The sequence below is a fragment of the Phasianus colchicus genome, chromosome 8 (genome assembly GCF_987193195.1).
Source record: "Phasianus colchicus chromosome 8, bPhaCol1.hap1.1, whole genome shotgun sequence".
In the NCBI taxonomy this organism is placed as follows: Eukaryota; Metazoa; Chordata; class Aves; order Galliformes; family Phasianidae; genus Phasianus; species Phasianus colchicus.
In genome coordinates, this window is record NC_143443.1 from 23,237,781 (window position 1) to 23,263,516 (window position 25,736).

Genomic DNA, 25,736 nt, shown 5'->3' on the forward strand with positions numbered 1-25,736 from the left:
CCAGGGCAAGCCTGAATGCAGTGGACCAATTCAGATGTGCAAAGTGAGTCAAACCCAGGGATTTCTAGTGGAATAGTGGCACCTTCATGCTTTGTCATTCTCTGAAGTGGCAGTAGCCAGGGAAGAGGAGTGACCACTGTGCACTGTCTAATTTGAGTGATAGGTTTATAGAGAAAATGAGGTCCAATTTCTTGGCATTTATGGCTGCTGCTGCATATAAGTTTTTATATATATATATAAACCCAGATGTTTTTTGCACTACTGAAATGCAGCTATTTTTTCCCTAAATAGAGGAGTGGTGCATTTTTTTTCCCCAATGATAGAGAAGCTCAAACACTGGAGGGGAAATTTAAAAAAAAAAAAAAGTGAACCTTGATGTTAAATTTGTTGTTATTCTTGGATTCAGAAATTCTTTGATATTAGGTTTAAAAAACGATTCCAGTCTAAGCTGGCTTCTCTTGCAAGATTTAGCCACTAGAATTTGCTATCTAGATTTTATAATATTTATGGTGAGAGCTGATCTTCCTTAGTTGTACTCCAAATGTAGCAGATTTAAAACCAAGAAAAAAGATGATGGAGGGACGAAAATGGTTTTCAGTGTGCAACCAGAGATAGAGAGCTAGGAGACATTCAGCACAATCTAGGGAATCAACGCACAACCGTAATGTGCCCTATTGTGGCAGAAATGTGTTTCTGTGTGTAAGCCTGAAAGATGGTCTCCCTGTCCAGCTGTATCATCTGGCCTGCTGCAGTATATAACCTCTCCTTGCAAACGTCGTACTGAAATGCAGGTTCACTTCAGAGAAGAGGAAGGTTTGTGCCAAAGACGAGGTATCTGGGCTCAAAATGAGTATCTCTGGGAGCAGCTGAATTAAAAAAGCTAGCTTGGTCTCTTTTATTTATGCAGTGTTGTAGCTGAAACCCTGCTCCTGTTGTTCTACATGGTAGATTGAATCTCTTAACCTAGCTACCACTCCTGTGGAATATTATGGGGAGTTAATATCTTGGGAGACATATATCCCTGTGGACAACTTCAGACAAACTAAAACGTACCCAGAACATGCTGGGGAAAGGAAGAAAGAGAAGGGTTAATGACAGGCCCTCTCTTCCACTGGGAAGAATCAAAATGATTCATTTTGAAGGCTTCTTCTTTTTATGGCTATCTGGAAACTTTTTGTGAAAATGGAACAATCTGGTCTTGCAGTTTGCATTAAAGCAAAACAACCCACGTGAGTCAGAACCGTGTTGCAATGGTTTTAACTGTACAAATGAAGCCCTAATGTGCAGCAGTTAAAATGCTTAATAATGTTCCCCCCGCCCTCATTTCTTGCTTTGCTTTTATCAGTGGATATCCCTTACCGCATATCAAGATGAGCTGTTGTTCTGTAGTGGTGCTCTGTTTTGACCTAGCTTTGTGCAGTTAACCTCCCTGAATCTGTTAGGACATGGGGCAAGTAACTGGGTTTCGTTCTGGTTTGTGCATTGCCAGCAAAATAGCAGGCAGCAATAGTTCTGCTGTCCTTAGGGATCTCTTGCAGAGTCTGGTCGGTTTGAATAATTGAGAGGGGACTCTGACCTGCAGCTGTTTCTTAAGAAGGAGCAGGAAGGGCTTTACTCAACTGTGAGATCCCTGGGTGTACTTGCAAAGTTAGTGGTGGTGTTAAGTACCATCTCTTACTGACCTCAGAAAGTGATCTGTGCAGACTTCTAGATACATGCAATAATCATAACTAACTTGGTGCTCTTTCACCCCTGAGCTGAAGAGCAGGAAATGAGTATCAGTTTCTCTTTCCAGTTTCTACCATCTGGAGCTAAAATGACACCTGTGTCTTATCCATGTGCCCTGACTGTTCCCTTGATGAAGGGAAGAAGAATTTGTTCTACTTTCTTAACTGTGTGATAATGATTCTCTTTTCCCTTCTTCACATGGATGGACATTTGAACGTACATGTCCTCTTTCTGTCTCCTCCAGAATCATGCATGCAAACAATTCTGTATCACATACATGCTGGCAAACTGTGCAAGTCACCATTCTTCAGTTTCTTTGCTTTGCACATTGAAGCTTACATGACTTACAGCGTGCTCCCTTGTTGTCACTTTTGGCTGATAGTCTAATGTATATATTGTCTCTGTGTGAATTGGCTCACTAGTGACTGTGGGCAGGTGAGCAGGCTTTGGGAGGCAGTAGCTGAGTTAGATCTCAGACATCTGTTTCTAATCCTTTGGAGCTGTTGCATATTGAGTCTTTTTTCTTTTTCTTTTTTTTTCCCCCTGACATTTTTTCTCATCTTTTGCCTTGCTTGAGGGGAAAGTCTGTCTCAGAAAGCTTGGGGGAAGCATCTTTATTGTGCTGCTTGGTTTGCTCAGGAAAATCTGTGTCTGTTTAATCAATGTGACAGAAGAAACTTAGTTAAAGGGGCTTGACAGCCTTATGTCCTGAGGTTTCTATTTCCAGTTTGAGTCATTTTCTCTTTGCTTTTTAAACTTATAGGAGAAGGTAACTTCACCAGACCTCAGCTGCTGTTTACCTTTGCTCGGCTGTGCAGTGTGCCTTTGTTTTTCCACCTTTGATCAGTGTCCTGCCGACAGATAATTTAGCAATTGCATCCCAGGGTGGAAGTGTGGAGTTAATGTTAAAATTAGGGTTTTTTTTTTCCTTTCCTAACTTCTCTGGCTGATGGAGCAGAGAAGGAGAGAGAGGAGTTGAAGGGGGCCATAAATTCTAGACCTGGTGATTCTGCTCCTTGTAGAGAAAGGAAAGCCTCTGATGTCTCTTCAGCACTTTCATTAACATTTAAATTAAGGGTTTGTTTTTCAGGCGGCTTCAGTCACAGTCCTTTCATAGCTTGACACATGGAGGCTGTTCTCTCCCTCTCTTTTTCTCTCTCTCTTTCTCCAGCTTGCAAATCAGTGTACAGCAGTAATCACTGCCCTATTTTTTTTTTTTTTTCTGATCTCTTGTGAGGGCAGCGACCTGACAAGCTATACCAGAGGTTCAAAGAGAATCAGAGACAGAGCGCAAAGGTAGACGGTCAGGAGGATGCCAGGTTTCACTCCTACAATTAGAGTGGTGTCTGTTCCCTCCCCTGTCTTTCAAAGAGTCACTTTTGGGGGCGGGTAGGGACAGAAAGGGATGGACCTTTCTTGCTTGGTGAGAGCCCCAGGTGCAGGTGCCTCTAACTAGGCTCAACTTCCACTGTTACTCCTCCCAGATGAGGCTGGGGGTGTCGCTTAGAGGATGCAAGCTCATGCCCTGAGGTGGGAAGAGGAGTTGCAGTGTCCTAAGATAGAAGCCTGGCTCTTCCAGAGGAGTGTTGTTTCACTCTGAGGAGAGCAGCAGGCTGGTCCTCAGCTGCCATTTGAAAGGAGGGAGGTAGTGAAGATTATTGCCTTGAATTAAGAAGCTCACCTCTGTTTTCTGTGCTGCAGTACTAAGGTCTTGTTTGCTCTGCCTACTGCAGCTTACTGTAATGGTGAAGGAGATAGATGGTTTGGATCTTGGCTTACAACAACCTAAACAAGGCCATGTGTTATTGTAGGTAAGGTACAGGAACTAGTTGGCTTAATGTCAAGGAGAAAAAAAAACTGTCTTCCACCTTATTCTTTAACTGTGTAAGAGCTAAGGAACAAGGATACAGTATTAGGAACCTGATAGCTAACTTCTGAATCAGAACTTAATGGAAGTGATTTGCAGTAGAAAAGCAATGCAGCAGGATTTGTGTAAACATGATGTGAACTACAGTTCCTACCCCAAGCTCTTTTGGAATCTCCTCTCTCTCATCTCCCACCCAGTTGATCACCACTGCCTCCTAATTTCTGTGGGCTCTCTGGTAGGAGTTAGTAGACTCAGAGAAGAAATGAACGAGTGTCTTTCATGAGCTAAATCTCAGCAAGTGGTGGAGGAACTTGAGCCAACACATGAGTTAAGTGTTTAGTATAATGAAACCTGCAGCTTTGGCTGCTGTGGTTGTCACACTGCTCTTGTCCTCACTCCTCCGCAACAGCACATTTGCTTGCCCTTCACTAATAGATAGGCTTTGGATAGGATGTGACAGCAAGCTAGCAGTGGGATTGGGAAGGGGATTGCCTACCTGCTGATAGATATGGTGCATCAAGATAGATACCAGAAGTTTCTGCTCCGCCAACATTGGCCTTGCATGTGCTGGTGGTGGTGACAGACATGGTTTATCCACATTTTGAATGATGTCCTTCTGGAGGACGTTATTCAAAATCATGCACTGACAGAAGCTTCCTATATAAGCTGAAAAATGTTTCTGTTATGGAGATAGGTTTTTTTTTTTGTTGTTGTTGTTTTCCTTTGTATGTGAATTACTACAGACTGCAGTCTGTCACTTCTTGTGTCATGGCTGTCAGGTTGAAGTAGTATTGTATCACTGACCAGGTGATGGTATCCCTCTGACAGTGAGTGACTCAGAACAGCTTTTCAGGGACAGGTGATCTTGTCTGTATTCCAAGTGCTGTGGGGCTGTGTGGTAGGATATGCTTCTCTGATCCCATCTGACCCATGCTCTATTTTGTACCACCCATCTGATTGCCCTGTCGCTCCAGGTGGGTCCTAACTCTTCTCTGTAAATGGTTTCTGTATAGTCATAACAACTACCACCATCAAAGTCTTCTAGGTAACTTCATCCTGTGTCATGCAAGGGATATTAAGGACACACCATACTGCTGGTATCTGTCCGCTCTTCCAGGTGCTTTTGGAAGCTCATAGACTCATTTCCTCTTCAGAGGCTGTGCTGGATGATGCTGAACACATTTGTGAAGCTCACGTCTTGTGAAAGCCAAAGCTATTAGGAATGGGAAGAGGATGCTTAATACTTGTCACATGTGGTCCTTAATTATTACTTCTGAGCCACCTCTGGTATAGCTCAGTCTGTAACTCTTCAGTGAGGAGAGCTTTTAATTTGAGCTCTCCTGAAGCTGAATGTGTGGAGGCCAATTGAACTCCCTAGTGGCACTCAGGACAAGTGTGCTGCGGCGCTAACTGGGTAACTCCTACTGAATTCTCTTTGGAAGCTCCACTGTATTTATGGGTGGGGAGGGTGGGGGGATGCCTGCCCTCCCACCTTCCTCCATGTTGTCTCAAAGGACCCTGGTGCATCTTTGATTAGGTGTAGGTCAAAAGAATTTCCACATCGTGACCTTAATAACTGGGGTTGATTGGCAGGTGGTCTGCGGAGAGGGAGCAGCCTGTCCCTTTCATCTCCCTTGGTGCCGTGCAGGGACAATGGGCCAGCATATTTTCCTTGTTGTTCCTCATTTGAAAAGGGTCTGGTATCTCTACTAGGTACCTGTGACATGGGGGTCTTGATTGGGGTCTCATAAAGGGCCCTGTCAGTGTGTCCAAAGGCCAGGAACACAAAAGCGATCAGTGGGTGGGGGTCTCAGCTGACCACTGAAGAAGGGAGGGGAGGGTCCTGGAAGCAGTGGAGGGAGAAGCAACCCCTGATGGGAGACCTTAAAGGGGGGAGGGAGGGAGGAGGCGGCCCATTTTTGTCCCGAACTCATCAAGCACATCTGCAGAATTGTCCCAGCCGCTGCCTCCCAGTTTCAAAAGAAAATGATCGTTTGATAAACCGTCCTGATTCACCACTTTCTCACAAGGGAGGGAGACCCACCTTTGACCTCTATGATTTCACATTGGGCCCAGCTCCCCCCCCCCATCCAATTGCTGGAGAAACTTTGAAATGCATCCCTTGCGTTCCCTCTCCTTCTCTCTCTTTCCCTTTACACTCTTTTTTTCCTCTTTCTTTTCTCCCCCTCCTCCTCTTTTCCCCACCCCCACGTTCCCTGCTCTCCCCCTTTGTAAAAAAGCAGGCGTACTGCTTTGGAGTTTAGGCAAGTAATTAGTAAAATCTTTTCTGCAGCACAATAAAACACAGCGCTTGGCCCACATCTTCCCACAATTTACATACTCGCAGGCATTTGCGAAAACAGGTGGCATTCCCAGTGCATCGCTGCCTATGAACATCATTTGGAAGGCAGGGAGGGGAGGGTGCTGGGACCCTCTCGCTCCTGCAAGCTATAGGAATGTGCATGAATATATTAAAATGTTTTCACACAATGCTTGTATTTTCCAACGGGAAGAGGCATCTTCTGGATGAAAGGCAGCCGGCCCAGACGCAGGCCTCTTGCAAGCGCTCTTTCCCACTCGGCGTTTGTTCGCATGGACCAGATAGAGAGGGGACTTGTGGGGGAGGAAAGGCCAAGGGTGCTAGCTCCGAAGAGTAAATCTTTGTGTGCTTCCTGCCCACTCCCTGTTTGTGGTCCCAGAAAGTCGAGTTATGAGGGAGCAGTGTTTGCGTAGGGGGCAGAAGGGGGAAATCTTTCTGCAAAAGCCTTTGGAGGCACTGCAAGTGTACAGAGGAAATAGTTTGTAATGGAGCATATAGCTCTCTGACCAACAGGATTCAGTGGCTGCAGCAGGAAATGACTGAGAGGGAACTGGCTATCTTGGGCAGTATTAGCAAAGTGCCTATTAATAAGAGAAAACATTCTTGCAGTACTTTTCCATCTTCATCTTATTGTCCAAGAAGTGGCTGATCAGTGCTCAGCCCATGCAGCACATTTGAACTGTCTGTCTTTCCAAGGGGGCAGTGGTTCCAGGCTCTGCCACGGGTAGAACCCAGGAGTTCCTTCTCAACTTCAACTTCACTTGGAGTCCATTCAGCTGCTTTGTCTCCTAAGAAGTTCTTTGGACTCTTTGAACTTGTAGAGTGTTGGCAAGAATGTGTGGTGTCTCGAATGTGCAACAGGGATTTCCTTTCAAATGGCTGAGAATCAAATGAGAGAATTGAAGGGAGGTAGAAGCTGAACAGGAATAATGAATAGATAAGCTTAGGAGCAAGGTGCGTGTGTTGTGGTGACCTGAGTTCAGCCCCAGGATGACTGTTTCATTTGAGAATAATCTGGCAGGATGCAAAGAAGCCTTGCTGGAGAAAACTGAGGTAGGATTGTGGCTGGATTTTATTTAAGTGGAAAGAACTCTATAATCTCTGAGGGAATTGGTGTGCTACCACCAGGGATCTAGATGTCCATCCCATGCGTGCTACAGGTACAGTCTTTGTAGAAAGGTCTTCTGGGCAGGCTCCTGTCCAGATTGGTCTCTCCTGCCCACAGCCAGCCAGAACCATGCCAGCACACATCACAGCTGCCTGCAGGAGCTATTCCAAGGCCCGTGCTTCCCATCTCAAGTCCCTGCTCCCAGAACAAGTTGTAACCCTTCAGGGATGAGTGGGAAGCACTGTATTGAGGCCTTCTCCTCAGTCAGCCAGCTTTTGTCGTCCTTTCTGGCCAGGCTATCCCTTGGCAGGTGGGGAGAGATTGCATTACCCAGCCCTGCAAGGAGCGAGACAATTCAGCATTTCAAAACCTTTTGCACCAGGGATTCTTGCATGTCAGTTGTTCCTAAAATAGATCTGCAGAAGTAGGAAAGCTATGTGATTCTGTTTCTCCCAGTTGGCCTGGCACTGATCATAGTGGTGTTTGTCATGGTGCAAAGGTCTCTAACCTTTTGTTGGAAACAACCAACAACACAATCAGCAAGAGGGCTTACTTTTTATTTTTAATTATTGTCTTCCCAATTCCCTACTCCTCCCCTTCATCTTTCTGCATTTCTTAAAAAGGCAGTGGAGGGAAAAAAAAGCTTTGGTTTTTGTTTGGGAAGGGGGTTAGGAAGGGCGACATGGCCCCTGCAACCTCTCATAGGGGTGTCTTGTCAGGGCGCGGCATGAAGGGCACAAACAGATCATAACCTTTAAAGGAAAATGTAATGGAGGGAAGAGATGAAAGCAGTGAAACAAATTAGATACATCTAGAGGGGGTGCTCAACTGGAGAAAATTAGCATTTCTTCCTAATTGGAGTGCAGGGCATTCCATTACAGGGTTTCATTACAAGGAGGGAAGCACTGGGCCTCTTTAGAGGATTCCCCCTTGCCCTCCGTTCTTCTAAAATTATATTTTATATATCCATATATATATATATATATATATATATATATATATATATATATATATATATATATATATTTGGGGGAGAAATGAGAGAACACTGAATTAATCAGAGTGAAAGTTTCATTCCAGTGCAGGAAGAGCACCAGTTCTTTGTTTATGAAGAGAAGGAGGATATGACTGCATGTGAGATGAGACACTAGTCATAGTTTTTCTGAAGAAAACTGAAAAGTCTGCAGGAGGTTGCAGGTGATGGTACCTTTCTGATGCTACTCTTTATTCATTTAAATTTATAACTGTATTCAAGATGTATTAGGCCAAAGCATGGGGTTACATATTTTATAGTTAAGATCAGTAGAGTCAATTCAAGTCTGTTGTAAACTGCATGTCAAGACCATGCTGTGCAAAGCACTTATTGAAGGCATGTGTATCTGTTCCTGCCTCTGATTAGAGCTGTTGTATCCAAGAGGAGTTCAGAGTGAGCTGGTGGAAAACATCCTGTGTCTGCACTGGGGCTTGTGCATAATTCTGTGGTTCCAGTGGCTTGAACCAGCCTGAGAAATAGGCATGTGTGAGTGTTCTTCATATGTACATCTTTACATATAAATGGGCTATAAGAATAGTTTAGATGGAATTCAAGGAGCAAAATGTCAGCATTGCATCTTTGGATTAGGAGTAGAGGGAGATGGTTTCTTTATTTAAAACAAAGACTATGTGCTCACTGGAACGTGGGACAAAAAAAAAAAAAAAGAAAGAGGAGGAGGTGCATGGCATGTAATGTATGTTGCTCTGCCAATCTACAGTTACAGCATTTACTGTTCCAGGTTGGGAGGGAGAATATACAAGCACTGGGATGTGTTTAAAAAAAAAAATGCTGAGGGAAGGCTCCTGTCTGCACAGAAGGTGTTTCCTTGAATGGAGAGTAGAAGGATGTTTACAGCAGCAGTGCCTTCATCTTGGCCTCTGTCATCTGTATGCCCTGAAAGAGATTGCAAACAATGTGAATTTACGGAATTTGTGAATGCATATCTCTAACTTAACCTTTCTTCTGAATTTTGGCATCTCCTTCAGTTCCCTTTGCACAAGTCAATTCCTGTATGCAAGAGGTAGCAAAGCTTATAAATCCATAGTCTTTGCAAGACCAGTTTTTACTTATGTCTATGCTGAACCCTACCAGAGGATGTACTCAGTAATTGTAGGGGTGGATTGTGACCCTGTAAATATGAGTTTGCAAGGTCTGACCCTTAGGAGCTGAAGGTTAGAATCTCATTGATGTGTACTGTGTGTCCATAGTTCTGAGCACAAATAAGTATTTGCTAGATTCAGCTGTATCATACATCATGTCTAGTGTACCTCCTGGCTTCAGCATCTGGAGAAGACAAGCCTGAGGCAGACAAGCTGGAAGCTGCATTTTTAAATCAGTCCTCTTCCTCATATTCCTATGCACACCCCAGCTAATGGTGTAGTACTGTCTAAAAAGATGAAGCAAATGGTACTTTGTATTCATCATGCCTAGAGATGCTTGTCACACTTACCAGCCAGGAATCGCAGAGCATTTAGCATCCTCTTCATTGAAAGCATTTAAACCTACATGTAGAAATGTGCTCAAGAATGAAATCTCCCGTAAACCTGGTGCATCTCAGGCCTTTAGTTAAACTACGCCTTTGCTCTGCTTGATGTCTTTGGGAGCTTTCTGGTAGTAGAATGCTGGAATGAAGATCAGCTTGGACATACCTTGAATTTTAAGAGTATGTGTATGAGGATCCTCTGTTTCTTCCGTGTGAGGCACAAGCAAAACGCTGCCCACAGGAATATCTTCAAGACTAGAGGAAGAACTGTTAAAAATGAGAACACTGCTCAGAGATGTGCTTCTTCCAGTTGAGGTCTGGCACACATCAGTATATTGTCTCCTATTCCAGGCCTCTCCAGACCCCTCAGTTCTCACAAAAGTTGTTTGAAAGACTGTTTAATGTGAGTAAATGCATCAGAGACAGTCTGGTTCTGGATTAGCAAATCAACCTGCTTTTGAAACACTAGCGGAGGTAGAGAAGCAATTTGAGAGGGACCAGTGAGGCTGGAGTTTGAAAAGGAAAAAGTGATTGGAGAAGGTTGGCAGGCTTAAAGGGAGACTAGTTCCTCTGAAGAATGGGAATGTCTCCTCAATTTATGCAATTGTGCATCTAGCTTGTGTGCTGATATTCTGTAAAAGACAGCATGCTAGGGTGCCTCCTGCCTGTTACTAAGCTTCAGCTTCTCCAAATAACTGGCATCTTTCAGAACTGGCTTTCTTTCAGAGCACTGAGAACATTCCAGACTGGGAAGTCAATTCTCTCTGTGTAGTGTTGTCCCCGTGTTCTGTAGTTGATTATGTAGGATTTGTCAGGTCTTCTCTGATTTCCTTCTCACCTGCAAGGAGCACAACTGTAGAAGATACTTTCTTGCTATAAAGATGTATTGTGGATTCATAACATTCCATTCACCATTTCTGCACATAACTACTTGAGGGATATACTTACAGAGCTTTGTAGATTGCCTGACGTTTCAAGATGTAGTGTTATTTTTGGGTCAGGTGTTAAAGCCAGTTTTATGTGCATTGTCCTGCCTAATTAGTAAATCTTTACCTCTCTCCTCTGAGATTGAGGTATATGTTCCTCTAACTTTAGCTGTCCATCAATGAGGATTTGAAATGAGGTTCTGCTATGGTTGGTAGACACGGGCACCTAATGAAGAGAGAGAGAGAGCCCATTTCCTTTGAGAAGAGCGATCTGTACCAAGGTGATTGATAGTCCAAAAGATTTATTATTGTAAGGGCTGGGTAGAGGTTTTCAAATTAGAACCCAACAGCTTGTTTGTTTTTCAAGGGGAAAAAGAAGTCTGGTGCTTGTGTGTATGTACCTCCCTTCTCTTCCACTCCCAAAAAGCAGAAAAGGAGAGCAAGGAATAAAAGTGGACTGATCAGAGGAAGCAATTACAGATTGAGCTGGACCAAGCAGCAACTGCTACTTTTGCTATGCTTGGTTTCTGCTTCCAGGTGCAGCTGTCTTGAGTTTTGCACCTGTGCTTTGTGTGGTGATCTGCTTCACCTGTCCAGACAGATTTAATGAGGGATGAGGATGGAGCAGGTCTGTCTGATGGAATTAGTTTTCTCTTCCTTCTTGTTTTTGGTCTTACTTGGAGTACTGATTAGTACACGTGGTTGAGATCACGTTTCCTAGTAGTTAAGAGTGAACTTACCTGAGATGTGGTAAGCTCAGCATTTCTTCCCTGTGCAGCCTATGGCTGGAGTCCACAGAGATGCAGCCTAATCTGAACTAATGGTTCTTGTTTAGCCACATGCTAAAGATCACTGATAGCTTCAGCTGGGACCCTCCAAACTTGGTGCAGAATCAAATACTGATTTTCTGATAATGCTCATTTCAGTGGAGGACATGTGAGCAAGTTTGGTTCTGGCATTTTTTCAGGTGGGTGTTGGACTTGCCAGAAAAAATGGTTCTTTTAATACTGTGTTTTTGGATGAGGCTTCCTAAACTCAAAATGCATGGGAATTGGGCAGGCCATAGAAGGGAAGAAAGGAAACTGTGGTTTCACACTCCTGCCTGCAGAGTTGCCTGTGCATCCAGAGCTTTCCAGCTTTTATTCCTTGAAGTGTCAGAGGACTTACTGCCAGCATTTGTCTTACTTCACCTAGACAGCAACTTACTGAGGGGCAGGGGGCAATGGGGTATTTCATATCCATGTCAGGTACATCTTGACATCAGAGGACGATTTGTTTTCGGGAATTCTCCATTCCATTTCAGACTTAAAAGATGTGTGCCTGAAGAGGTTTCTTCTCAGGGATTCACACGCCCTCCAGTGTGAATCTTTCCATCCTACTCCATTTTCTGTGCCTTTTTGGGGGAAATCAATATTTTGACTTCTTGACTTGTCCTTTCCCTGATTCTACAGCATCTAATTTGCCTGATCCCTTTCCTATCTTTACCTGGCTAATCTCAGCTCTCATTTAAATTCAGTGGTTCATGGCCTGCCATGCTACCCAGCCTGTGATTACAGATGCTGAAGTTGATGACCTGTTTTATTGTATATTGATTTCAGAATGGCTTGAGCTCTGGTTCTGCAAAACTTTTTCACATGTTTTTTTTTTTGGGGTAGTTCTGGAGTTGTGTCAGAAGTAGCCACTTATTATCCTTATGCTTTAGATGTGTGTTGCCTGATTGTTTAATGAAACCTTACGTGTGTTTTTCTGCATACAGGGCTGGGGATATCCATTCTGGTGGATTTTATTTCTCACTCTGGTGCTTGCCCAAAACCAAGCATGTCCTGAACATGCAGATGGAGTATAGAGGCTTTGTCCAGGATCTTGGTCACTTAGGGGCAAACAGTTAATGTGCTCCAAATGCTTAGCATGAAAACCCTGAAGCAGATCATGTTGCACAGAGTGGAGAGCTGGCAAGAGGAAAGCTGCCCAGAGCTTTTAGGGCAAATGAACTGAGATTGTTGCAAGCATGTCTGTGTTGGGGCTGGAATGATCAGAGCAGGAAAGCTCTAGGAGTCATTTCATGGCTGAGTTAAACACAGATGAGGCTTTGCTCGCCTCCTCCACAAAGCACCTGTGTCTCCATGCCTCAGTGTCCTGGACCTCTTTGCTTGCAGCATGTGGTGTGCACACACTTTTCCCCTTTCACCTTTCCTGCCTTTTAGCTTCTTAAAACCCTCTGAGCAGTATTTCCCCCCAGTCCTCTCCTACTGGATAAGAATAACTAATTTTGACTTAATTGGGTAATTATTTGAGTTTAAGTGATTGAGCTTTTTTCCTCTGTAAATATGAACAGGTACAGCTCCAGCCTCTGTGATGTAGAATAAGAACTACTCTTTATGGGAAGATGTTAAAATTTTATGCTGATTGAAAAGTTTTCCTTTTCCTCATCACCCTGACCACTTTTTTTTCAAAATTCTCCTAAATTGGAAGGTTTGGATTTGAGCTGTGTGTCTGTGTGGGAAAAAGAATAAGAGAAATATAATGCCTGGCTTGTGGCACCAGGAAAACTGATTCCTTCCCACCCCTACCTTTAAACTGAAACATTCTTGGGTTTTAGTTGTTCTGGCAAACCTGAAAGGATTCACCCCTCCCCCTGACCTCCCTGGCATGCAAGAATTGCTGGCTTATTGAAAAGTCATTTTCTGTCACATATTCTAATGGAAAAGCTTAGATAAGCTCTGATTATATATGCATTTTTTAAAAAATAATAGTTGTTTCTGAAAACTCTGCCAGTCACGTCTGAAAATGTATTGGGATTGGCTTTGGCAGTCATGAAGCTTAAAAAATAGAAAGGAGATATTTCTAAAATAGCAAAGCCTTTCTTGCTTTGCATCATGATTCTTCAAACGTTTGCTGCTCATTGGTGTGTATCTAGACTTTTCACCACTGATGACAACTGGAACCTTTACTTAAATCACTCTTACATCTCCCCTGGTGGTAGAGTGTGAGGTTTCAAGAAGAGAAAGCCCTAGATTCTCTAAGGTTTTACATATCTTTTTCCATTGGTGTTGCAACTCTTTGGTAGATTTCTTTGTGTAGCCTTGAAACTGGCCTGGTCAGCTTGAATCTGCTTGTATTTATTTCTTGTTCCTGTTTCTCATATGCCAGCATTGATTTCATGTCAAGCATATTTTGTTCAGAGGTGTTGAAGACACCTTTAAGGAAAAAGTCTAGAGTGATGATGAAATGAGGACACATAGTATCTAGCTGAACTCATCCCCACAGCAAATACTTTGAAGCTGCAAAAACTTGGATTGAAATTCAGATATCAACCTTTCTGTTGCAATATTTAGTAAAAGGTGAAAGAAGTATATAATTTGAGAAGGAACCAGAATATTTTGGGGTGGAATCATGCAACCTGCTTCTCCAGTTTGCAGCCTGCTATGTTATTTGATCACAGTTCCGTATAGTTTTAGGCAACTTGGATGCTATGGGTCTGTGCCCTAGGAGCTGTGCTGCCTGTCTCCTTGCTTATCAAGTCTCTTTCTTTTAGTTGTGATTGTTGTGACTGTCTCATCTCTGAGGGCTTGTTTAGTACTCCTTTGTAACTGGTGCTATGATGAAAGCAATGGGCTTGTTCTCACTTGGCTTCTTACCTCATACTCCTCATTGCAGATTAAGGACTGAGCTTTAAGATTGGGACAATTTCTTGTTTTTCAGTAGAAAACTGCAGTCATAAGGGGCACAAGAAGAGGTTGTTCAAAATACAATTCATCACCAAAAATAAACCGAGAAAACAAACCCCAAAATCCAAACCTTATTGCACTGGAGGTGCAATCACTAAGTCAGCTGAACAGGTTTAACTTGTCTACAGCCCTAGAGCTGACTAATTAAGACAGATATTTCTATCTTAAGAGAGCCATAATAATTCAAAGAGGACATAGATGACACTGTCACAGGATGCCAGATGGATAAACACTCTGGTGTGGCACAGGAGCAAATGCACTGCAAGCCAGGTGGTTTGGCCACTCCACAATCAGAAGGCAATGTTTTCTGGTAGGTTTTGCAGAACCAAAGGCTTGTAACAGAAAGGTAGCTAGCATAAGTGAGATCCCACTATGAAAAGTGATTTTGCTTTGCTAATGGGAAAAGACTTAGCAACGAGGGAACCTGGAGCCTGTCTTCCTGGTTCTCCTCGTTGCCTGACTCTGGGCACATGTGCTAGAGGATCTGTTCTTGGAACAGTTCTTTCTATCCTGTCTGGGACCTGTGATATCCAGTTTTCTTTCCTGAAGCTTCTTGCTGTTCTAATCTCAGTGCAAAGACTGAGAAATCCTTCTCTGGTAGTGGAATCTATGCCAAGCCTTCAAGAATCTGTCATGCATTGCAGCTCTTCAGATGTGCATCGTTGGATTTCTTTCCTCCTTTACCCCTTTTTAGCATCCCGCACTGCCCCATTATGCAGACTGAGGGGAAGATGCATGTTGTGCATGTTCCACTGTGCCACCAGGCTGCAACCCCCTCCTCCTCACCCCAGCCCGCAGCCCCCCAAGAGGCCTTTGTCCTCCTGTTGAGAGCAGCCCCTGTCCCACTGTTCCCACATGGCACACCCTCCCTGGCAGCCCCCTCCCCATTCAGCGGTTTGGGCTGAAAGAACCTTGGCTAATTACGCTGGACTGAAAATTACCACTTTGCTGTGTTCTCCTGCTGCTGGGCGCATTTGTGTGGGGCCTGTAGTTAAGAGGGAACAAAGCCCACCCCCGTGGAGCCAGGCAGGCCCCAAGTGTGAAGCTACAGGTACAAGCAACAGGGGAATGAAGGGAATAATTACCAGCTTCTCCAGGTGAAAGCCCCGTTCAAACTTCAATAAGCCAATTAGGGGCCAGGGTGTGTGTTGAGGGGAGAGTCTCCTGCACCTATAAGTGATTCCCACCAGGCAATTAACTGAAATCATTTCGGGGAGGGGAGGATAAGAAATAGCTCTTAGAAATTGTCTTGGGATGAGGGGGGAGCAGAAACAGCATGACTGCTGCAGTGGTCCTCATGTGCTCCAACCTCCTGGCTCACTGTGTGGCCCAAAAGTGTTGGTGGGGACAGGGGGAAAGGGAGGAGGAAGGGAAAATGGCAAAGAAAAAGGAATCACTGGAGCTTTACACCTGGGCAGCCTTTGAGAAAGCTAGGGCCAGAGTTCAGGGCTTCTTGTAAGGCTGTGTGTGGGCCCAGAGGACTGGGCTTCAGGGAGATGAGGGTTCCAGGAAGGGTGGGGGTCAGGTGTCTGCCCTATGGGTGCTAGGGGGGAAGAATAAAGGTGTTGAGCCACAGGGAAGTGATTGGTAGAGGATATGAAGGCTAGTGGTAAAAGTGCAGGTGGGTGAGAGCTGAGATCTGCCTGAGATGATCCATAGGTGCCCTGCCTTATCCCAAGAGCGGGTGGTGTCCAGTGTCTAAGATCTTTGCATGCATCTCATAGAGGGACAGTGTTCAATTGGGTCAAAAAAAACAATGTACTGAGCAAAGATGGAGAAGTTGCCTTACACTTCCCTTGTGCTGTATTGCTAATGGCATGTGCTGTAGTCTGAGGGTAGGGCCCACTATGTGGTGGGTACCTGGCAGCAATATTGTGTATACTGTAAGTTCTGACTGGAGGAGGGCAAGAGTAGAGGTTGCTGCAGATGACTAAGTGATGTTGGAAGGAGAAGCACAACTCTCCAGATACCAGCTGTGGTTACTTCACCACTAGCTTCTCAAAGTGTGAATGTAACCTTAGTAGCACCTTTCTTTGCCTTTCTAATGTTTTAACTTCTGAGAAGTAAAAATGCCCTGTAAGGCTTTGTTCTGGTTGCTGATAAGCTGAAGTGAGTCTTCTGTAAAACTTCTTTAGTTCAAGAATCTTTCTTTTTTTTTTTTTTCCCCTCTCTGTGATAACTGTAAAAATTTGAGCATTGGTTGGGGATTAAATTGGGTTTGAGAATGCAGGAAGTTCTCATACAGGAAACTATGTACAGACCAACCACTCCATACCTGGTAAACCCTGAGTCTGGGGAAGGAGGAAGGGTAATGGAAGAGTGTTGGACATACCATGCTAGTAAGTATTTTACGCCTGCAAAGGTATAAAGACTGAAAAGCAATGACTGCAGTGTGGAGGTGTCCAGTTTGGGTACCAGCTAATAATCAACTTGCTGGAGTAGAGGGGAATTCTTCTGCTATGCTGGGAATTGGATCTTTGGAGATACAAAAGGCTTATTATATCCTCCAGCCTGCACGTCTCTGAAGTCTAGAGGAAGACATGAAGGTAGAAGCCAAGAGAGAGGGCTGGAGCTGACCTTCTCTCTGCTCTGAGATATACAGTAAATGATGTGGGAGACAATGACGTGAGCATTTCTTCTCTTAAATGTGCTGGAGTTCTGCCTCAAATGTGAGCCTTCTCTGTTTCAACCCAGCTTCTTTACAGTGCCCTTCAGTACAAAATGCAAATGCCTTCTTTCTGGGGACCGCTTCCCAGTTGTCCACTTGGGGCTCAAGGCAACATGTAAGTGAGTTATTGGCCTGTCTGCTGGTGCCTGTGTCACTGGTCTTCTTGCCAGAACACAGCAATTCCTATTTCAAACATTGAGGTGTTCATGTAGTCATATTTACACATTTTCTTTTCTTTCTGTGCTGAGACCCTGGTGGGGTATCCATGAGGACTAGGCAGAGCTCTTCTGTAGCTTCTCTGTGTGCTATTTACGATGCATATCTGGAACAGAGTTCAACCCTGAGCTGGCTGATGCCTTGGGACACACTATGGCATGCACATGAGGCTGAAGGAAGCAACTGCAAACATGCCAACACTTTCTAGTCTGTTTGTGGAACAAGTCTGGTCATTTGCCTCCAGCTGCAGGTTCTCTTTGGCAACATTATTCAGTGCTGAACAAAGGTGAGGCTTATGCAGCTGTGGGTCTCAGTTGCTCAGGTGAACTCAGTCCTGTTATTGAGTTGAAATACAGGAATATTTTACATGTATGCAAGCACTTGAGCCCAAATGTAAGCTCAGCTCTAGAGCACATCAGAAGTTCTTTTTATGATAAATTTGGATTAGCAGTACAGGAACCTGAGCAGATTATCACAAGCAGACTTCTGAAATTAGACTTCGGCGAGGTAAAGGGTGTATACCCTTGAGCCTAGAAAAGCAGCCAGCAATGCAAATAGGAAACGTTTAAGTTGGTATGATACATCTTGTCTTCTTTTCCTTGCACTAAAGGTCTGGATCTGGAGCACTGCATGGCAGAATGCAGGAGGAGTACAGTACTTGGGACAAGAAAGACAGCAAGGCTCTTGAGGACTGAGGAGCATGGAAAGAATTAGTCTAGAGCCAAAAGCCTGAGTGATATTGCAGGGAAACTGAATGCAACTTGCACTTGCTATTTCAGGTTTTGTACAGTTAAGTGTTATCAGCCTCTTTAGCCTTTTCAGTCCCATCTTCTTCTAAATAGATTTCGACTCCCCACATTTGCTGTTCTGTGAAGTTATTATTTTGGCCTGTTAGTAATGGCCAGACTTTCAGTGCGACTGCCGTTTCCTGCCAATTTTTTTTTTTAGTTTATTGTTACTGAGCTGTCAGCATATAATCCACCTGTCCTGACTGACTTCTACTTGGTTCAATTTTCTGGTTATCCTGCAAGAGGGACGAAGTAGCTAGTGGAATTTGTGTGGGGCAGTATATACCATTGGGTGTGAAGGGCCAGCACCAGGAATGTGTGCACACGCAATCTTGGCTTCATCTAGCATTGCCTGAGTGATAGGTGCATGGGACTTTTTGTACATTTGCACATAAAAACTGATGCTGCACTTTTTCTTTCTTCTTCTGCAAGTGCAATGCTTCTGGGGAAGGAGCATCTGCTTCCCCATACTGTTTCTATCTCTCTCTCCTGTTGTGTTCATCTGCTCTGTCAGAGAAGCTTGGTGCTGGAGGTGCTGAAATTCACTGTGCAGTTTTATACCCCCTTCTCTCCCCTTGAGAATGTTGTTACTGTTACATCTGTTCTGCAGCCTCCTGGGCTCTTCAGCAGGGGCTCCATCAAGTTTGTGTGACCTTAGCACTGTATTCATGCTGGAGGAGTTACCTTCCTTAATGATGTCAACTGATGAGGTTAGCGGGATGCTGGCGACTGCGATAAGACATGACATGTTCTAATGATTCGCCTTAGCGAGCTGTGTGCGTGTGTTGGGGGGGCACAGAGGGGCTTAGAGAGGGGAGGTGGGGGCCCCACAGGTGCCGACAAAGACTTTGACCTTTGCTGCTATAATATCAGTGTTTCACAGGCAGGGCGGTTCGGTAACCCACTTTCAGCCCATCAAAAATTGATTTAATTGCAATTTTTTCCCCCAATTAGGAGCACTGGAGCTTAACTAATTGGAGTAATAGAGAGTAATAAGGCTCTGATAAAAAGCCTTCCTCTGCCTCCTTTGTATCTTGTGTCATCGCCTGTCAGAGGTCAGAGAGCTTGCATATTCTATTAGGCAGAGTTGCCTTCATTTGTACAAATTAGTTTACCCAACAGTAATTAAAATGCCAGTGCGGGTCGGGGAGAGCTGAATACAATTGATGGGCACGTTGGTGAAGGATTTGACAGCTCTGGTGGCCTCCCTTGCCAAAGCGTGTCAGTGCTGAATCAAAGGCTACACAAACCCACAGACCCGTGTGTTTAACCTGCGGCACCAGCAGCACCAACTGCTTTCTCTCCTCTATTCCACCCTCCATTTTGGACTTCCTTCCTCTTCTCCTTCTTTTCTCATCCAACTTGAGACTTTTCAAAAGGATGTTTCCCATCTCTGAGGAGTTCTTTCTGTTGGTCACTTTTCCTAGCACTACTGCTAGTCCCCTCATCCCATCTCCCTCAATGCTCCCCCACTTCTCCCCCCCCGCCTTCTACATTCCCAGCTGCAGGGCTCTGTCAAGTAATAACTTCTTTGTTTCCCGGTCCAATGAGTCTCTGTATATAATAGTCTCCAAAATGGAACAACGATGTCCAATTCCAGAGGGTGGGGGAGCATGCAAGGAGAAAGGAACAGGCTCTTGCACGTGTCAGGCAGATTCTGGGTTCAAAATCTCCAAACAGCAGAATAGGACTTGCGAAACAATCTGTTTACAGTACAGGGAAAGGGTGCAAACCTTGGGCACGCTGGGAGAGAAGAGGATGGAAAAGACCTTTTTTACCCAAGTTCCTTCAATGACTTTGCATTACAGGATTCTTAGCTTAGGCTTACTCTGAAAATTGGGTGCAGTGAGAAGGCTTCATGTGGGATGTGAGACTATTTCCAACCCTCACGACAAACAGCATCTTTTAAAAAAGACTGATGTACAGCTACCTCTCTCCCATTGGTTCGACCACATCTGGCAATGCATCTTTCCAGCATGGGGTAAAGAGGGATGCTGCAGGTGGGATTGAGCTAGTATTTTAGGAGCAGGCATGAGATTGTTGCAGCTGTACTACTATGTTGGCTTTCCTGGTTTTAGCTGCTGAGGAATCCCTGTGAAAACAGTGCATGCTGCTGTGGAAGTCATAGAATCATAGAACCATTAAGGTTGGAAATGACCTTTGAGATCATCAAGTCCAACTGTCAACCCATCACCACCATGCCTACTAAACCATGCCACATCTATACATTTCTTGAATACCTCCAGGGGCAGTGACTCCACCACCTCCCTGGGCAGCCTGTGCCAATGCTTGACTACTCTTTTGGAGAATAAATTTTTACTAATATCCAACCTGAACCTTCCCTGGTACTGATTGAGGTTATCATCTCTCAATCTTGCTGGTTATCTGGGAGAAGAGACTGAAGTCCTACTGTGTTGTGTATTTTTCCATTAAGAGGGTTGAAGAGAAGCTGTAGTCATGGTACACAACAATTTTCACAAGACAAGGAAAGCATAGTAGGGAAAGAATCTCTGCATCTTCTATCCCATCTGAAACTTGAACACAGAAGTTTTTATGTAGTGGGTGGATGTATCTGGTCAGTGTCTGCATATACCAGTAACATACTTGAGACACGGATCATCCATGTGGTAACACATATAGGTTATCTTCTGTTTTCTTCTTCCAGTCTAGTCTCTATTCAGTCTCTGACTCTCAAAAGCGCTGGAAGACAAAATAAATGACATATACTGAGCTAGTAAGTCTTCAGCTGTTTTTCTTGTATACCAGTTTTTCAGCAACTCAGTTTGAGTTATTTGTCTTGGGCAGCTGGCCAGACCAGTTGTCAAGAGGTTGGACTTTCCTAGTTCACAGGTTCTTGCTGCACGCTGTGTACTTCCTAAGACAAAAAGCCTTGCTAAAGGTAAACTGAAGGAAGCAAACCTGGTGGTAGGTTTCAGCTCTGTTTTCAGAGGCTTTGAACATCCATAGCTCCAATTTGCATATTGTTTCAAATCTACCAAATCATACTTGTGTTGCCCTTCTGCTTGGTGTGAAGCTGTCACCTCTGTGAGGCTCCTGTTTTGGGAGGTCTGAAACTGTCTGCAGACTAGACTCAAGGTGAGGGGCCCTGTATCATACCTGGGGATGCAGCTTTCCAGTTCCATTTGCTCCAAGGCTTTGTCAGTTACCCATTTGCACTGCTTCTTTGTGCAAGTCTTGTGAATGCTGCTCTTTAATCCTGGCAGTGAAGATGCCCAGCTCTTCTGGGAGAAGTCTTATCTTTGCTTGCTAATGGGCTCCAGCCTGTTAAAGATAAGGCCTGCAAACCTGATCCTGCTGAAGTATGAGACAAAATTCTTGTTGACTAAATGGAGGCAGCTTTACTCAGAAGAGACTTGTTTGTGGCCCTGAGGCCTGTATGTGATGCTGAAGAGAAATCTCTTCATCTAACACTATTTTTTTGGGTGGGGTGGGGGTTGAGGGTAAGAACTGAGGAGGGAAAGCTGAAGTCCAGGACTGACAGCATGAGCAGGGATTAGATCTTGCCGTTCCTCCCACCTTTTTCTCCCTGTTGGTGTGCCTCCATGCTAATTTAGACCTGTAACAACCATCAAAGCCTTGCTGCATACCTTCTGCACAAAGGGGTCTGTCTCCCACGTGAGGGCGTTCTCTGCTGGGACAAAGTCAGTTTGTCCCCCAAAAGAAAAATCTTAAGCACCCAATTGCCTGCTTGACTGACTCCCTGACTGCTATTATGTTTCTAACCACGGTAATTGGCTTTAGTAGTTATTAATGGATTATGTTGGGAAGGGAGGGACAGAATCCAACACCTAGCTTTGTAGATGAGGGACTCCCTGACATAAGTGCTGCTTTCCAGACATGGGGTATGGCTCGTGAACTGTCAGAATGTCTTTTTGGCTTGTTTCCTCTGAGACAGGAGATGTTTGCAAGAGGGGGAATCTCGTTCTTGGTGGAGGGAAGGCAGGTATTGAGCAGAAACCCTGTTTCCAAATGCAGAATACTGCAGGTGACAGCTGTCTGCCTCTTCTGCTCACCATACTTGACAGAGCTGCTTCAGCCTTATGATTTCAGGTTGGATACTAGGAAAGACTTATTTTAAGAAAGAATTGTTTATACATGAGAGCAGGCTGCCCAGGGAGGCGGTAGAGTCACCATCCCTGAGGTGATATGGCTCTGAGGGACATGGTTTAATGGGCATGGTGATGGTGGTTTGGCTAGATGATTTGAGAGTCTTTTCCAATATTAATGATTCTATGACTTGGAGAAAGCAATTGCTCAGCTAAAATATGGAGCTGGAAGTAGAAAGAGTACTGAGTTCTTGCCCTTCTTTCACATGGCTCTACTCTGGCCTTGATCAAGTTTGAGTGTATGTTTGCTGCTGGATGCCACGTAATGCTGGTGGGAGTGCTTCTCACAGAAGTCATGGTCTGTGGAAGAGTCCATTCCTGCTACATTAGAGGCCTTGATTTCCAAAGGAAGAATCAATGAAATGTTTTAAAACTGCTATTTTTGCAGACATTACATATTTATTTTCTTATTCTGCTTTCTTCTTTGTCATCCCCTATGTCATGTTTAGGCAAAGCAGCAAGCTGGCTGTTTTTGAAAGCAGGCCGCACTTCCTGCATTTGTGCTATCCTCGTCGCAGTGACTTAAACATAGTTTTGACATTTTATTCTCAGCAGCTGTAGTAAATATGGCTTTGTGAGACATCATTTATAGCTTACTTAGGAATCTTTGTATGAGTCTGTTTCTCTTCTTTACACTGAGTATTGGAAGCTGGCACAAAACAAGCAGTGTGATGTCGATAGCTGTAGCATAGCACCCATGTTTCTGCAGCTTGAGTTTGGAGATTTGATCCTCTCTTATCAATTAATTTGAAGCCAGTGACTGTTTGCCAGTCTCTGGACTCAGCATATGCAGCAGGGACATGGCATCACCCAGAGAGGACTTTATAACGGACCTTGCTAGAAAGTATGAACTAAGCCAAATATTGCTGCCTCTAGCAGAGAGTGTTGAGTACTAGAGAGGGCATCCTGATCCAGCTTTGAAATTGGCCTGACTTTGAGCAGGCGCTGGACTGGAGACCTCTATTCTGTGGTTTGTTAGGTCTGTGATGCTGCAGCCAATTCATGATTGTGCTGGGAAGCTGCCAACACACAGGCACAAGACATGATTGAAAAGTAATGGGGAATTTTCCATGAAGTTTTTCTGCAGCTTATAGCCCTGACTATATATGAAATGTCCCAAGTATGTGCTGTTTTGAAAATGTCATTGCAATTTACAGCTGCTCCTGGTTTAGGCTTTCCATCCACACATGCAAATACATCTTTATGTCCTGCCAGTTCTCTGCAGTTTTGACTTGCTTCAGCTGGGAAGCTCAGCCCAGCTACACTGACAGAGCATCTCCCCCTCTTCTGCAGCTTGCCCTTGTGAAATGCAGTGGAATATGCTGAAGTAGTCTCAAGCCAAAATTCAAAGTGTGCCTTGTAGCCCATTTTCTCTGTCTTGCTCACACTTTCTTCGTAACTTAAGGATTGGTAATTGTTTCTGTTTGCTTGTTTTTAAACAGCTCATTTGTGACAGGAACAGCCTGCTGTGGACACACGTCACCTCTGAGAATCTGGGACTTCGAGAGGTGAGTGGGCATCCAGGTAATGGGGAAGGACTTGGCAAAGGAGAGTGAATATCAATAGGAAATGGAAGGCTAAAGATGGCGTAGGATCATTCCTTTGGTGTGTGTGGGCAAGAGATGTTTAAATATGACATTCAAGGCCAGGCTGGACAAAGCACTGAACAACCTGATCAAGCTGTGAATCTCCCTGTTCATTGAAGGGGAGTTGGACTAGATGACCCTTAAAAAGTCCTTTCCAAATCTAAGGGTTCTATGATTCTGTGAAATATGAGATGTGAGGGCAGGGTGTAGAAAGGTGTGTGATGAAGTGATTTTGGTTCAGCATGATGCAGCTCCACATTTCTCTCCAACTTATGGCACAGTAATCCTTGATATCTAATGAAGCTGCTCTTGTTTTATCTGGTTTCTTCTCACGATTCAATACAGTCAGAACATTCCCATTACACCTTCCTTTGCATCCATCTCAGTTGATGCATCAGTCCAAGCCAGAGAGGAGAGGAGTGACCCTCTGTCCCTCCATTTGCAAACTTGTCCACGGTGTTGAGAAGCCAAATGTGAATGAAGGCTCTACAGCCATCTTTTCCTGGCTGGTGTTTCTGGCAGCTCAGGGAGGTGAGGGTGGCGACAGGTTAGCTACTGAAGTGATTTAGGCATGTTGTCTTCTCTCTGTCTTAATAAGCATTGGAGGTTAATTGCTGTGGCCTCTGATTTGGGGCCACTGAGCAGTTCCTGTCTGGTAAAGGTGCTGACCTTAATGACTGGGGAAATGTTGGGCTCAAATCCTGACGTGAGACTCAACTGCTGACAAATTTGAAACTCTTAGCCTGAGGGTCCTTGTGTAATGATGGACAGATAGCAAATATTTGGCAGGATTATTGAACGGCAGCTCAGCTTTCCACAACTGGTATGCTCTGTGTAGGAGTGGCACAGCACAGATTATCAAGGCAGTGCTGTCAGGATTGAGGAGAGCTGGTGAGGTCTGGGAGGGGAACAGTGACAGAAAGGGCCCAAGGGTTGTCACCAGGGCTGTATTTGGGAAAAGGAGGGTAGAAGGAGATTGGTGTGGATTCGGAGCTGGTCTGAGGACAATTGTCTGCTAACTATAGCTTAGGTAATCTGAGTCAATTACGTCAAATATAAATATAAAACACTTTCTTTCCTTTCCTCTGAAGTAATAAAAGTGAAGAGTTGGCAGAAGATGCATCCTGCAAAGGCTGGGCTAGAGTGGGAAAGACAGCCCTAGTGTTTTAGAAGTGGCAAAGGTTTCTTGGTTACCTAATCCAGTGGTGCCCTTGGTGTGCTCCAGAAGGATACAGGCTGCACTGTGATACCCCTGCCCATCAAATCTGCTGCTGATTCTTCAATAGAGGCATCTGACAGGAGTGAAGAGGTTGGCAACCCTCTCCCCCTGCCCTAGCCTCTTTGACAGGCTTTCCCAAGGAAGCCTGAAGAGATAATAAAGCTGTGTAGAAAATAGGATTAAGGTAATGAACAGGCACAACGGAGTTTGATCTTTCAATAATGTCAAAGCCTGAGTGACAGGCAAATAAAAAAGCCAAGGCAATCTAGGCCACTGGGCCTCTGTTGCAATGGCTGCAGTGTCAAACTTATTCTTCCCTGTTCGCCTGTCACAGCTGGAATGCACCATGCCACTGGGGCTTTTCCTCCCTGGGGATCTGTGCGTGAGCTGGAAGTCTCATCAGCACATGCAGAGCAGGAGGCTGGGTGAGGAGTACTGCTGGGAAACTGGCATGTGAATTTTGATGTGATCATTCATAGTGAAAGAAATATGGAGTTGTCCTTGAAGATCTTGACTTCTCCATAAACTGTTCTTCCCAGCAAAGCTTTAGACTATTTATTAAAGCTTCCAGTGGTTGCTAGCAACCATGTTGGAGAGAAGTGCTGATTTCTTCCCTTGGGGCTTGTGCATGTTGTCTTCCTGCTGAACACTCCTGAATTGGGAGTATGGTGTGGAAACTCAAAATCTTTGAGCTACCCAGGACTGAAAGACTCCTCCTGTGTCCAGTGTGTCCAGTTAATGTCATGCAGCTGAAGCCAGACTCTGCCTCCTAGTTAGGTTTACTCTTTCCTTATGATCATGAAGGGGACAGAGTCTGACCTGCAGAGTCTGACCTGAGGCTGAACATGGCGAGGACTTATTGCTATGAGCAGAATTGAGACAACTTCTCTATCAAAAAATGATGCAATGATGCAGGGGAGAGTGATGCTTAAGATACGT

At 44.5% G+C, this 25,736-nt stretch overlaps 1 protein-coding gene across 1 annotated transcript in view; it reads left to right on the plus strand.

Moving 5' to 3' along the window:
- Nucleotides 1–25,736, plus strand: part of FBXW4 (F-box and WD repeat domain containing 4) — a 58,500-nt gene that overhangs the window by 20,601 nt on the left and 12,163 nt on the right. The window contains 1 exon segment of the mRNA XM_031597638.2: nt 23,435–23,500. Coding sequence (XP_031453498.2) covers nt 23,435–23,500 — 66 coding nt within the window.